Source organism: Chelonoidis abingdonii, chromosome 4 (assembly GCF_003597395.2).
Source record: "Chelonoidis abingdonii isolate Lonesome George chromosome 4, CheloAbing_2.0, whole genome shotgun sequence".
Taxonomy (NCBI): domain Eukaryota; kingdom Metazoa; phylum Chordata; order Testudines; family Testudinidae; genus Chelonoidis; species Chelonoidis abingdonii.
Genome location: NC_133772.1, coordinates 27,595,873 through 27,610,759, shown reverse-complemented (window position 1 = coordinate 27,610,759; position 14,887 = coordinate 27,595,873). Strand labels below are relative to the sequence as shown.

At 43.5% G+C, this 14,887-nt stretch overlaps 2 protein-coding genes across 4 annotated transcripts in view; both read right to left on the bottom strand.

The window, feature by feature from the left end:
- The window catches only part of KDM5B (lysine demethylase 5B), a 154,749-nt gene extending 143,452 nt beyond the window's left edge, over window positions 1-11,297 (bottom strand). For 2 of the 3 annotated variants that reach the window (XM_075064980.1, XM_075064981.1), the window contains exon 1: window positions 9,657-9,747. In XM_075064980.1, the coding sequence (XP_074921081.1) occupies window positions 9,657-9,689 (33 nt within the window). In that variant the 5' untranslated portion in view covers window positions 9,690-9,747. Of the gene's footprint in view, window positions 1-9,656; window positions 9,748-11,292 lie in introns of those variants that run through there. The other variant, XM_032795077.2, reaches the window with a different exon arrangement.
- LOC116833501 (lysine-specific demethylase 5B-like) overlaps window positions 10,494-14,887 on the bottom strand; it is a 51,766-nt gene continuing 47,372 nt past the window's right edge. Inside the window, 3 exon segments of the mRNA XM_032795078.2 lie at window positions 10,494-10,597; window positions 11,338-11,452; window positions 13,675-13,797. Of these exon segments, the coding sequence (XP_032650969.2) occupies window positions 10,494-10,597; window positions 11,338-11,452; window positions 13,675-13,797 (342 nt within the window).

Below are 14,887 nucleotides of genomic sequence, written 5' to 3'. Positions count from 1 at the left end.
CCCAGGAAGAGAGACTTGGGTGAAGGTCGGAGGCGGTCTTCCGAAGGCAATTACAAGGGGTTGAATCTGTAAACAAAACAGCATAGAAGTCTCAGGCTCAACCAGACTTCACAACCATTGCTGGAGGCGTAAGAGGGCTGGGATGTAGAAGGCCCTGGTCTTGATTCTGCCTTTGCCGCCATCTGCTCGTTTGCGGATTAGCTATAGTGTCTTTGGGGCTGAGAGTATGCTTGCAGGCCCAGAGTTGGTTATAACTGCTTAGCGTTTCTGTGCTTCAGGACATAGATGCTAGAGTCTTAGCGTGGCCTGGGACTCCTTAAAGAGATGAGGGCAGGTCGGTGGATTCGCAACAAGTCTGACTCTCAAGGGTAGTCCACAATAGCCTGCACTCCTAGGTAATCCAGACAGGTGAGTTAGGATGCCAGACACGTAATGAAGCTACAGATTCACAAGGAGCCATGCTGCTGTGTCTGTGGATCACAGAAGGGTTGGAGGGCCAGCCCTGCAACAAGAGCGTCTCGGAGACGGGATTCTACCACTTCTCTGTCGTTCAGCAGGTGTTAAATAAAGGGGACATTTAGAAAACAGATTGTGTGTAATTTGGCCAGCAGTTCAAGTAAGTTGTAATGCATATTATGAGGTGGCAGAAGAATAAGCTTTGCTCCAAAGAGGTCTAAGCCCTCTTTCAAGTCTCAATTGCATAGGGGTGGATCTAGCCGTTGTTGTTTGCCATCTTAATTTACCTGCCTCACGCCAGAAGACATTCAGGAGTCGGGGTGGGTAAACAGAAATTCAGCCCCTTTTGCCACCATGGTAATATGTTTTCCAAACCTTTTGCAGCGGGAGGGGCTCGGGCAGGTGTCTGCCAGATGTTTTCACAGGGTCCATTATGGCAGCATATTTTTGCTTGATGGGAACACCTAGAGAAATGATTATTCACTAGTTGTGTCTCAAGGAGCTCAGACAAGAAGATGTTGAGGATTCCACTACCTGCTTACACGAGGTCTTAAAATGGCTTGAAGCATCCCCAAACAGGGGGTGGTGCATAATATTTCAATCTGGAGATGAGATGAAAATGGCTGTGAGGGCACGTCCTCCCCTGTCTTCAGTCTCCTCATCCTGGCCTCTGAAGGAGTGGGTCAGTTGGTGAGAGAGAGCAGGTGTTCGGAGGACGGTGTTAGGAGGCTAAATATTGGGGTCTATGATGGCCCAGGTATAGTTGGCAGTGGGTGGAGGGCACAATGAGGTGGCATCCGCAGCCTTGCCATGTCCACCAACTGGAAGAGAATGGCGAGTGGTGTAACATCCCTGTGCTGCCTCCCCCTCAGCAGCATCACTGGAGAGGGGAGACACTCGAAGGTCTTGATGAGGATCGGCCTTGGTCAGGCTGCTGGAGTACTTGGTACTTAGAATAAGGGGCCACGGAAGCAGAATTAAACTGCAGGTCTCTGTCGCCAAAATGCTGGTGGACCTAAAAATCGTGCGGAGGATGAACAGGAGTCTGAGAGAAGAGGGTGAGAACTGTCGTTGCCTGGCATATTTGCTGAGCTGAATGTGCAGCAAGTGCCACACTGCATCCAGTGTCAGGATGTTCAGCCGCCAGCGACATGCTAAGGACTTACGTTAGGGACACTGACAAAGGCCATGCCATACTGGTCCTTGGAAATCCTGTACAGGACATTTCCCGTTGCCCTCTCGGTGCATTGGTACAGGGGCAGATTGTCGCCGAGAGATCCATTTTCTCTTTTAGGCTCTCAACTGTGGAGATGAATAAAGTGGTGTTTGGCTCCTTTTAGTGCGACACAGGTCTTAGAGGCAGTCTAGTTGTGTGTGTCCTGTCTGGTGCGTGGTGACGATTGGTCTGGACTCTGGGCTGGCTGGAGGATTTCTCCATCATTAGTAATTGTAGTTAAGATCCCGCCCCACTCCTGAATGTTATTTTACAATGATGGATACTGTTTGGAGAATATAGGCTCTTCTCCGAGCAGTGGACAACACTGAGCGTAGGCCGTAGAAAATGGATATGAGACCTGCAGGTCGGCCAGCAATAAAGGCAGGGGACCAGGTATGTCCTGAAAAGAGGGAAGCTTCCCGGAGAAAAATGGGGTCAGCCCAGCCCATTTTTTTAGTCATTAGACGGCGTCCGCGAGGTGGCGAAAGGGAAAAACTATGACTAATTAACAAAAGATTAATGGGAAGAAAAATAAAAACTAATTAAACTCAAGATTAAAACTAAGGATTGGATAGAAAGAAATATTGAGCATTACAATTGGAGAGATGCTGCTGTCACTCCAATCAAGCGAGAGCACAGGAAAAGAAAACGGGGGTACATTGCAAGAGCAGGTGGTAATGCACTCGAGCAGGTGCGAGGCGGCTCACCAGGGCTTTCTACAGAATGCCAATTAAATAGTGCAGAGCACTGAAGACAACCGCAAGTGGAAGCACCCACAGGACAGACCCCAAAGAAGAATTCGCTACAAGCAAACCCAAGTGACTACTAGAGTACAGATTTTAAGAGCAGGCATGTAATGTAGACACAAAAGACAGTTCCGATTTACAAGTCAATTTTTTCCCAATATAGACTCAGGTAAAGCTGAGCAACCTTCAGAAGTGTGTGTGAGTCCTTACATCTATTCACTTAGTTTAAGGGTTCAACGTGCCAGTAATTAATTTAACATTTTAGATGGCCTTTCTGTGTCTATAATAATAACATAAACTAAATGGTATGCAGTAAATAAGGTTTTAGAAAATTTAAGAAGCTTCATTTAAAATTAAATAAAATGCAGGTTCCTGGACTGGTGTTGTATTTCGGGCAGTGGTGAGGTGCATAAAAATTAAGCTCAGTGCCACACTCGGCACCCGTGCCATAGAATTGCCTACCTGCTAGACCAAAACAAATTCCTCATCCCTGTGAATAGAACAGAGGATGGAGTCTTGATTCGGGGTTCTTTTCTTGGCTTTGGTACTATGGCAATGGGAACACTTCACCCTTTGAGGAGTATTGCTTGATCTGTACAAAAATGTCCCTTCCATCCTGGATTAATCTTCATAACAATCTCGAGGAACACTGCTCGCCAATCCTTTCCAGCCATTTAAGAAGGGTGGTCTGTTTTTCCCTTCAATAGGAGACCTTGGATCGCATCTCTAGATGAAGTCCAACTGGAAACCACATGAAATCACTGGGAAGGATGCAGGGACGGGGCGGGTGGGAGCTGCCTTCTTTAGGACTCTGTCACCGTCTCAGGAGTGATACCAGCACGAATCAACTCTCTTTAACAATTTTAGCTTACTTTTAACCTCAGCAGCCCCCCCATCTTCATGACTAGGACTACAATGAGAAGTCAGCTACCACGAGCCTGGAGCACAGGCAGTTTCCAAAGAAAGCTGAACAAAGCTAGTCTGATCACCTACTCTATATAAAAGAGCTTTATGGGGAAACCAAAACCATGGGCAGGAGTTGTAGGCCCAAGCTGAAGTGAGCAACATCTCAGAGAGGGGATTAGGAAAAGCAAAAGCTTGAAGGGAGTGCGAAAGAAAGGCGGGATTAGCAAGGGAACTACTTAAGTGAGGTCAAAAGTAGGGATAACAGTGAGCAAGGCTAAAAGCCATGTGAGACTGACTGCAAAAAGCGGAATTCAAAACCAATAGGAAAGAGTTCTACAGCCAATAAAATAAGAGAAAACAACAGAGAAGAAGAAGTGGGGCAGCTATACACACTGAGGAATGGTGAATGGAGGTTAAGGATAACCTAGCATGGCCCCCAATACTACAATAAGTACTTTGCCTCAGTCTTAATAAGCACTAGTGAGGAGGTGAGGGAGGATGGAGCGATGGAGAAACGGGAATGAGGATAGGGAGGTGAATATTTACCATCGAGGTAGAGGCAAACTTGAACAGCTTAATGGGTACAAAATCTCCATCCAAGGATATTAAAAAGGAACTGCCCAGGATAATGCGAGCTCCGTTAGCCGAGAATTTTAATCAAGCGGTACTAGGGGTTGGTACGTAGCTGGAGAATTGCTAACTGTGTTCCATTTTAAGAAAGGGAAAAAAGAAGTGATCCGGGTAAACTATAGCCGGTTAGCTGACGTCTGTAGTAGTAAGGTCTGGAAAAAATTTTTAAGGGAGAAAGTAAGTTTAAGGACAAGAGGTCAAGGGTAATTGGGATCGAATTTTGCAATGAGTTACGAAATAGTTATTTTAAAGATGCCTTAATACGCGATCGGCTGATATTCCAACTTCTTTGATGAGGGACAGCTCATCTAGACAAAGAATGCGGTAGTTAATTTACTGCGACTTTCAGTAGAGCGTTTGACACGGTTCCAAGGGCAATGTTAAGTTATTGGAGAGGGGACTGAATATGAAAGTCTAGGTGATAGGACTGGTTAAGGAGGCACTCCAGGGGTCGTACTGCAAGGGTGAACTGTCAGGCTGGAGAGGTCTAATCGGGAAGTCCTCAATGGATGGTTTTGGACCGATCTTCATATGCACTTTTACTTACTGACCTTTGGCACAGAGCGGGTGTGCTAATAATGTGTGAATGCCAGCTGGGGGGTATTGCTAAACACGAGAAGGCGGGTCTAACAGAGCGATCTGAGCCACCTGTAACTGGAGATATAGTATAGGATGAATGTAAGTGAGTGCAGTCAGGTCATATAGGGGATCATAAATTTAGGATATACAGGGGACGCATCAGTTGGAAGAACAAGAGGAGGAGAGGACATTGGGGGTATTGGTTGATAGCAGGATGCACTAATGACTGCAATGCGATATGGCCGTTAAAAAAGCAAAATGCAGTTTAGGGTGCATCAAAGGCGAGGTAATTTCCAGCAAGATAAGGAGGTATTAGTAAACCGTTAAATAAAGGCGCGGTCAAAACCCCCACCTGGAATATTGTGTGGCAGTTCTGGGTCCCATGTCTTAAGAAGCGATGAATAAACTGGAAAAGGTTAGAGTACGGGACTACGAGGAGTCCGAGATGGAAAAACTGCTTATGAAAGGAGACTTCAATAGCTTGGCTTGTTTTAGCCTACCAAAGATAGGCCTCGCGGGGATTAGCTTTGCCTCTATAAAATATATAGGGATTAACGTTAGGGAGGACGAGGAATTATTTAAGCTAGGTATAATTAACAAGGACAAATTGGTACAAACTGGATGTTAGGGAAGTGTTTTAGCTGAAATTAAGACGAAGGTTCTAACATTAGGGGAGTGAAGTTCTGGAAGCAGTCCCATTCCGAGGGAAGTAGTGGGGGCAAAAGACTTATCTGGCCTGTAAGACTAAGCTTGATAAGTATAACGAGGGGGATGAATATGAATGGCATAAAGTTTATTTGGGCAAATGATCATGGAATATCAGCAGACTCAAGTCTGCCTCAATGGTCTGTGAGGGGGATGTTCGAAGGTGATGGGATCTGAGTACTGAGAGAGAATTCTTTCCTGGTGCTGCTGTTGTGTCTTGCCCCCTGCGCAGGTTTAGCTGATCGCCATATTTTTGGGGTCGGGTAAGCGAAGTTTTCCTCACAGGGCGGATTGGCAGGGACACATGGAGTGTTTTCGCCTCCTCTGCAGTGTGGGCAGGGTCGCTTGCCTGGTGATTCTCTGCAGCTGGCGTCTTCAACCACAATTTGAGGATCTCAATAACTCAGCACGGTAGGGGTTGGTTATAAAAGTGATGGGTAGGGTTCTGTGCACTGCTTTGTGCAGGAGGGTCAAGACTGGATCAATTGGTCCTTCTTGACCGACAGTCTTGAAATTTTAAAGGAGTTATTGAGGCTATCTCTTTATCGTTACTCTCCCCTATCTAACAGTACTCTAATTTTTGTTTATCACACTCCTTGGCTTGCGGTGTCCTTCGAGGCACCCGCCATTTCAGCTGCTAGAAGACTGACCCAATAGAAGAATGAAAGCGTGTGAAAAAGTGAGGATTGTTTTTGAAGCTATCTCACAAGGTCTGAAGATGCGCTGTTCTGGGAGATGTACAGATGGAGGGACAACATAACGGAGATCAGATCAAAGTAGGATCAGATATTCGGAAGGACCAACTATTCCAAGAGAAGACCAGAGCAGTCACAAAGGTACCTAAGCATGCCCAGGAACCATGTTCTGGCAATATCTGTTTGCTTGAGCAGCAGTCCATCCAAAAACAATCAAAGACACTCCCCACAGCCTTATGCGTCCATTCACAATGTGTCACAAGAACACACCCACCACACCCACAAGCACTAAGCAAACCTACAGCCTTCTCTACATATCTTGATGTGGAATAAACAAGAATAGTACTAGCATACATTGAAAACACATGCAGCTATTGCTGTAATTAACATAGTATTTAAATATGTAAAGGTAATATGGTATATGATGAGTGTCAACCCTCAAAGTATCTGTTGTCTAATAAATTTGTTTATGCTACCACAGACATTGTAGTTTTTCTTGAACATCAAAATATATTTTATTGGGTGTCAAGACAAATGTAAATGACCAAGGCATCAACTATCTACCAAATTCGTTAAGTCAAAAGGTATTTACAAATCATTTTAAAATCCGATATCAAGGCAAAAACAGCAAAGTACACAAAAGTAGCACGCACAATAATATGGCAACTTTAAGTGATATTAGGCTCCCTCAGCCAATAGCTCCTTGTGGAGTTGTTTTGTTTGCTGTTCTTTAATCGCTTGTACAGTCTTTCTTCCTGTCTTGCACGTTCCTGACGTTTGTTTTTTGTAAGATATCCCTTCGCTTCACACAGAATTAGCAAGATATTCAGACAACAAGAGAGTGTGCCTTACTGAGATCACAGCTTCCCATGCGATTCAACGCTTTTTTTTTTTTTTCCAAGCCTGCAACTAGCCAAACAGCAGTCAGTTCATTCTCGCACCTGCTCAGGCTAAATAGTATCTGCTGTGCTAGTTGGAGTGGCATTCCAGTAGGTAAGTGGTTTCATAAACAAGCGAATCAAAAGGATAGCTGGCTCCCCCAGAATCACGATGAGCATTCAACCCCACCGCAAGAATGTGTCGTCGGGAAGTATGTCCAGAGCTTGACAGGGATCCAGCTCCAGCTTTTGCACTACGCCAAGGGCGCAGGGGGAGGGGGGGGCGGGGAGTACAAGCCGACGATCATAGCAGATTGCGCGGCGAAGCTTCTACCACGCTTCATTCTTTGGTGGCAATTCGGGCGGCGGATCCGTTGCTCAGAGAGGCACTGAGGGACCCGGCTGAACTGCTGTGAAGACCTGGACGTGCGCGCCTTTCCACTCTGCCCAAGCACTGCTCTCTTTGCTGGGGCTGGTGCCTGGAGCCGGCCCTGATGCTTGCATTTTTCAGAAAAGTCCAGTATACCCACTGTGCAAGTGTCACATACACCCTGTCCATCCAACAGTAATGTCAGTGAAATGTTCCCAGTGATCCATCAGTATTTGCACAGCCATGGAAAAGTACCCTTTCTGCTCATGTACTCAGTGGCAAGATGGGATGGCCCAGAACTGGAATTTGCATCTCCTCTATCACCCTGCACACACTTTGGTGGGAGGGGGAGAAGAACCATTGCTTCAAATCCTTCTTCTATTTCTTGCATGTTCCCCAGAGTCACAATACTGTGCAACACAAAAGGCTTCATGGCCTTGCACACCACGATAACTGCCTTCACAGTTGATTCTACAATTCTGAACTGATTGCCTGCAGCCCAAAAGTAGTATGAGGTTGCAAGCTTCGAGAGCATGATTGCTAGATGCTTTTCCACTGTCAAAGCAGCTCTCATTCTGGTGTCTCTGCACTGGATTGCTGGGACATAGCCTCCCACATCTCAAAGTTTTGCAGCCACTGCTGATTGCCATAGATCTGTATCATAATGTGATGTGTTCCACTGCTCAGTGCTTGTTTCTTGCTCCCAGAAATCTTGATCCACTGTGTGGAGCTGATCAACAAATGTCTGAAGCATCCTGAAGTTTCTATGCACTGTCCACATCATTCACTCATCCACCTCAGTGCATCCTGTCTCATCTTCATCAAAAGCACCACTGTTCACTGTTACAGTGGTAGTCACTGAAGTTCTGCAAGTACAGAATAATCATGTCCTATCTCTAAAACCAGACATGAGAGTGCTGCTTAGCTGTTCTGGATCCATATTTCTAACACTGAGATGGCAAAGAGAACAAAAGCAGTACAAGGAACAGTGGGAATTTTTAAAAAGGCATGAACATGATCTAGAAGAAGCTTTAGGGAATAGAGGAAAGGAAATTGCAGGTGTTCCACAATGCACTGCAAAAATGTTCTGCAAAAGCACAGTGCTGGACAGTGATGTAGAGATATTGGGATGCCTATATATGGTGCACCACAGCTTCTGCCAATATAACCTCTTATATGTGATGCCAGCAAAAACAGCCAAGCATGCATGTACTCTAGCAACATGAGCAACTGCAAGGCAGCAGAAGTTCTGGTGACAAAACATTCTAATGTAGAAATGGCCTGAGCTGAGTTTTTAATATAAACAAGAGCAAGAGCTGGTATATTTATAATACTTAGGCTGCTTGAATCAGAAAATAATCTTAGGAAAAAATGTGCAGGTTTACTTAAGAGTCTTTAGAATAAGTTACAAGGACTTTTCATTCACTAGCTACAGTTTGAAGAATCTTAAGAATGCTTCACATCTGCTATCCCTTACATGTAAAGCAACTGTCCTTATTATACACAGTTATTCTGGGCAATACAACTGAGACACATCTAGCCCAGTGTTAAATGGGCAATGATGAATAAATTACTTTTTTGGGGCACTTCTTTAAGCACCTATTAATTTGCAAACTACAAAGTCAGCTTTGCTTGTTTTGATCATCCACACACATCTTCCTTTCTGTCTCCATTTTTAGATTTACTGAACCATAAATGCTAAGGTTTCAATGAAAAACTACTCATTAAGCACCAAATTTCCTGTTTCGCTACTATATTATGTATGCAGATGATACAATGTAGGAAGTTCTTCGATAGGACATTTTCCAAAAAGGCAATAAAAAAAAATATATTTAAAGGCATAATAGTCATCATAAACTCAGGCTGTGCATGGGACTGAACACATTCTAAGCTACACCATAGTAGTGAGTGAAAAAATACTGCTCTCTCTATTCTTGGCTTTCACAACATCAAATAGTTTCACAGACTGCACATACCAGTCTTTTATAGATGATCTTGGCTTGCTGCAAACAGAGCTTCTTTTAAAGGCTTATTGAAATATCAAAGAAAAGGAAAACATGTCTAATACTGACAGCTGGAAAATCCAGTAGCAGTATCCTATCTAAGAATGAAATCATTGAGGCCCAGATACTCATAATAAAAAGGACAGCTGTACAAGCAGCATCTGGGAAACCATTGCTTACTGAGAACTTGTCACAGAATGAAAAAAAAAAGATAACCTTTGGTCAGGGATATCAAATATCAATGCAAAGGAGAAATAATTCATTGTAACATAAAATCTAAGCAGGGTGAAAACTGAGCCCAAAGAAACATTTCTATGGATTCTCTCAGTTTTTCATCCAATTCATAGAAAACATACATTAATACCACACATAGAAAGATGGAAGGAGAACATAGTAACAATTTAAATACCGCAACTTTTTTTTGGGGTGGGGGGGGAAGAGAAGGGGTGTTAATAAATGAAGTTAAACATACCTTTTCCAGAACTGCATGATCCACTAAACACATCAGTTTGGAACAAATGTCAGGTGCCTATTGCAAGAGAGAGCTTGGAAAGTTATATTTAAAAGAAAGTGTGACCTCATTAAATGAGATCACAAGCAGCCACTTGAGAATTTTTGCGTTCCTAAAATGGTCCATTACTGAGAAATCATGTGTTTAACATCAGTTCTGTGAAAGACAACGGTTCTAAAGGCTTAGATTTGCAGAGCATTTATGATCACAGCCAACTCTCTATTTTAAGACACTAAATTATATGCTCCCACCTCAAAAAAAATAAGAACAGGATCAGACGCGACAGAGCAAAATGTCGTCACAAAAGAGAAACCACAATTGCTTTAATGTTCAGAGTGAACAAAAACGGAAAGATGCTAGTTAAACACCTTATTGGAATGCTGTTGCTTTCCACCATGCAATAAGAATTACTTCAGAGGAAAGGTGAAGTGTATTTGATAAGATAGTTTTCCTAGATTTAACGTTTTTCATCCCACAGATTGCAAACAATCTACGTTAGCATATATGTCTAAAACCCAGGGGTCAGAATAAAAAAAAAAAAAAAAAAAATTCTAAGAGCTACAGATATTTTTAAACATTCCTCAATGTGATAACACAAGAATACATAAAGAGCTTACAGTCATCTCTTCTGATTTGCTCATGTCAAATGCTCCTTTCATTTGACAGCTCTAACAGGCACTACTATGCTTTACTGTAGACCATCTCACAAGTTTGTATGATGAACCCACCTACGTTGAAAAGCATGTCAGGGTAGGAGTGGTTAACAACAGATTAAAATGGATATCTCGCAAGTGCTCTCTATGTTGGTTTCCCAAAAATCCAACATGATCTGAAAGAAGTCTTGTACTGGTAGTCAGTTCCATCCTCAGTCAACCCTCGGTCGCACTTAGTAATGGCCAAAACTAACATGAAGATTTTAAGTTAGAAAAACTCAAGCAACAACTGCTGGCAGTCTACATTATGATTCCATAGATCGATCAAAAACCATTCCATGTATTCTCCTCTCTCTTCTTATATGGGAGATCTTTCCACCATATTATGAATTAAGAAAAAAATGCAAAGTGAGTTGATATGGCTATAAAGTTACAAGACTCATTATATCCATCCATTATCTTTGGATACAATATTCTGAATTTATTTATTATTCTCTGTCAGATGGATGGGACAAATTAAAGGTTGTGAAGATTTTAAACAGTCTGCAACCACCGATGAGTCACAAGGAGGACATTCGGAAAGTCTAAATACCTGCTGTAAAAATCAGGTCTGTTTAATACTGTAGAGAGGAGAGAATACAAACTGGTAGTGCCAAACAGGTTTCAAGTCTCCGGTAAGAGTTTTTTGAGAGTCCTTCACAGAATCCAGTACTTTACCTTTCATTTGATACAAATGCTGGTCTGTGGATTACTACATACTCATCTCATGACCTCAAGTATTTAAGTCATCAAAGATTAAGTCGATGACAAGTTAATATAAATGCAATCTTTAAAGATTTAGAAATGCTCCCCAAATAGGAAACACCCACTAGTTGTTGGAAATTTTATCCAGGTTTGAGCTAGCCGGGGGACAGAAAACACACACACACCACACACACTACCACCAGTAGACTAGTCCAGACTGGAAAATTGGTAAGGATAAAGATTACGTTTCATATATGGGACGGATGTGTGAAAGACGCTGCCTGGAGCAAAACCTTCTACATGGTATTTTCGCCATTTTCTCTCCTTACAGAGACTAAGTCATCACCTCTCTGCAACTAGCTATAAAGGAAGAAATCAATGGTCCATATAAAAAATAAAGTCATTAGTGCATAAAAGATCATTGCCAGTAAAAAAAAAAAAAAAAAAGTTTCAAAGGAAAGTATTTCCTTTTGGGCAGCTGCTACCATATGCAATAAATACTTGAAATACAGTTTCACATAAAAGGAACACTGTAGCTTAAATTCTTTACTTAGGGTATGTCTATACTACAGATATTCCTGAATGTTACAGACACCTAGTTTTGGAAACGATTGTTATAAAAAGTCGAGTGCACGCGACCACAACTAGCACATTAATTCAGCGGTGTGCGTCCCAATGTACCCAGGCTGCGTTGATTTCCAGAGCGTTGCACTGTTGGGTAGCCTATCCCATAGTCCCACATGTCCTCCCGCCATGAATCTGGGTTGAGATCCAATGCATGATGGGCAAAAACAGGTCGCTGGTGATTCTGGGTACATGTCGTCAGTCAATCCTCCCTTCCGTGAAAGCAAAGGGCAGACATCATTTCGCGCTCTTTCCTGATGCCGTGCAGCTGCCAGGCACGGCCACTGGAGTCCGTTCAGACTTTTCAACTGTCTCTGTATGTCTACTGATGCCTGCTGATCGATGCGTGTACTGCAGTGCACAACAGCAGCATCACTTGTCCTCTCATATTGTACAGTCTATTGTACCGTCTGCTGCTTTGCAATGGCAATGCGGTTACCAGTCTGCTGCGGTCAGATGCTCCCTGGGCTGGCCTCAGTGAGGTCCAGCCAGGGGTGCCTGGGCAAAAAGCGGGAATGATTCCCAGGTCGTTCCTTCTTTAGTTTCTGTCTAAAGGAGAGTCACTCGCTGCTAAGAATTCAGGCAAGTCTACTAAAGACAGAGAGGCCAACTGCTGCTCCAGGTCAGAGCCCAGACATCCCGCTGAAATGATGCAGCCTGCAATGCCATTCTAGGGGGTGCGCCGCAACAACCCAATGTTGCTCCTCTGCCCCACCCCTCCTGGCGACTGTGAGCAGGCATACCCCCGATTTGTGTGATGAAGAATAAAGAATGCATGAATAAGAAACGACTTTATTGCATCTGCATCGAGATGGGGGGGGGGGGAGGAGCAGCCTCAGCTGCTATGATATTCCATGGGCAAGACTGAATTCCGCGCTCCGGCCGGACCTCAACCGAGGCCAGCCAGGATACGATCATGGGATGATGATGACGGATACACATCACATTGCACCGTCTGCACAGGAGGGGAGGGGATGCTGCGTTTAGCGTGCTGCAGCCACCGCAATCTGGCCAGAGCATCGCAGTAGACATCGGTCACACTGAAAAAATGCAAGAAACCAACATTTGTTCCCCGTTTTTTCAGTGGGGGGGGGGGGGGGATACGAATGACGACGACGACGACATAGGTACCCTGACCACACCGCAACAAGTTTTCTGCATGGTCACCCATGCTAATCGGTGCTCCACTCTGAGCAAACAGGAAATGAAATTCAAAAGTTTACAAGGCTTTTCCTGTCTACTTGGCCACTGCATCCGAGTTCAGATTGCTGTCCAGAGCAGTCACAATGGTGCACTGTGGGATAGCTCCCGGAGGCCAATACTCCGTAGAATTGCGGTCATACTAACCCTAATCCGAAATGGCAATACCGATTTCAGCACTACTCCCCTCGTCAGGGAGGATTACAGATGCTGGTATTAAGAGCCCTTTATATCGATATAAAGGGCTTCGTTGTGTGGACGGGTGCAGGGCTAATGCGATTTAACGCTGCTAAATTCGATATAAACTGGTAGTGTAGACCAGGCCTTAGTCAGTCAGAAAACTCTAAGACCTCTGAAAAAGTTTAGAGATTCACAGATTCCAAGGCCACAAGGGACCAGTTGTGATGATCTGAACTCTTGTATAACACAGGTCACACAACTTCCTTTCTGGTGCATATTGTAAACCATTATTTTGGTGAAGATTAGATGCAAGTTTATAGTTCAGTCTAGTTGGAGGATTCTCTCAGGCTGCATTTCTAAGGTTCTACTACTGAATCAGCTTTCCAGCACTTTTCAGCACAATATAAATCGCTCTTGTCTTGAATCCATTTCACAGAATATGTCTCAACGCATTAGAATCATACATTAAAAACTCTCTTTTGAAATAGCTTACTAAAGACGACTTGACTTCAGTCTAGGAACAGAAGTAATATGACATCTTTTGCAATAAAACAAACTATTTTAAAAAATAGTCTTACCCTATTAAGTTGAAATAAATCCAAGATCTTCCTCTCTACATGTGGAATTTTCAGTGTACATCCTTGGAGCTCCCAAAACTTTGCAATCTGGTCCAGAAAATTCAGCTTCACACGGGTCTGAGCCTAACAGAAGAAAGTCTGCTTTCAATATGCAGTTCAATTTAGCTTCCACTTCCCAATATTTTCAGTATTGGAACATTTTCAAGTTCAGATCTTCGGTTATGTTCCAAAATCCCTTGATGAATGTATGTGCCCCTAGTGTAATAAAGCTAGACATGATTGGCTTCCTTTCATTTTTGTTTATTTGGGAAAGATGCTGGATTGACTGCATTGAAATTGAAGTTCTCCAGATATCTAGACGTATATAGCCTTGTCAATGTGTTTGAACTCTATCATAGATTGATCACATTTGTTTGGGAAAAGAAATGTCTGTCTCCACTGGGTCTTTGGCATCCCGGTTAATGCCACCAATTGTGATTTCAAGTTCAATGTATCCACCGTTTGAAGGTAATGACTGGAATCAGTTATTTAAAAAGACTCACTATTCAATCTTAACAGCCAGTGTTACCTCCTCTATATTCCCTGGACTCAATTACCTTTCAGGGTCCCTTCCAGTTCTATGAGATAGGTATATCTCCATAAAACTAGCAATCAGTAACTTAAAAAAAATTAAAAAAATAAAAATAAAAATATCATTCTGAATCAGACAGGTAAGTATCAGATGAATAATAGTCCAAACTCTAATACAATCCTAATGCTATCAAAATACCCTTTTTTTTAATTTTTATTTTTATCACCACAAAGTGTCTATAATAACTGAGCTGTGATTCATCTTATATTCAGGGGAGGCTCTAGGCACCCGCAAAGCAAGCACCTGCTTGGGACAGCCCATTTGCAGGGGCGGCAGGGATCTAGCATGGGAGCGAAGAACAAACAGGCGGCTCTGGGATCTGTAGTTCCTTAGTTAGCTCCCTGCCTATAGAGCCAGCCCTGGAGCAGGGAAAGAACTACATTACCCAGCATTCCCTTGGCCACTACCAACTGGAAAGGAAGGAGGGGGACCTCATGCGGCTGTGCTGTGAGTGAAAAGTTGCACTGTGAATGGTAGGGAGACCACATTTCAACATTCAAAAAACAGGACACTCCACGGGGAGGGAAGCCCACCCTGCCACCATCCACTCTCTCCAACTGCCCCCCACAGAAACCTCAACCC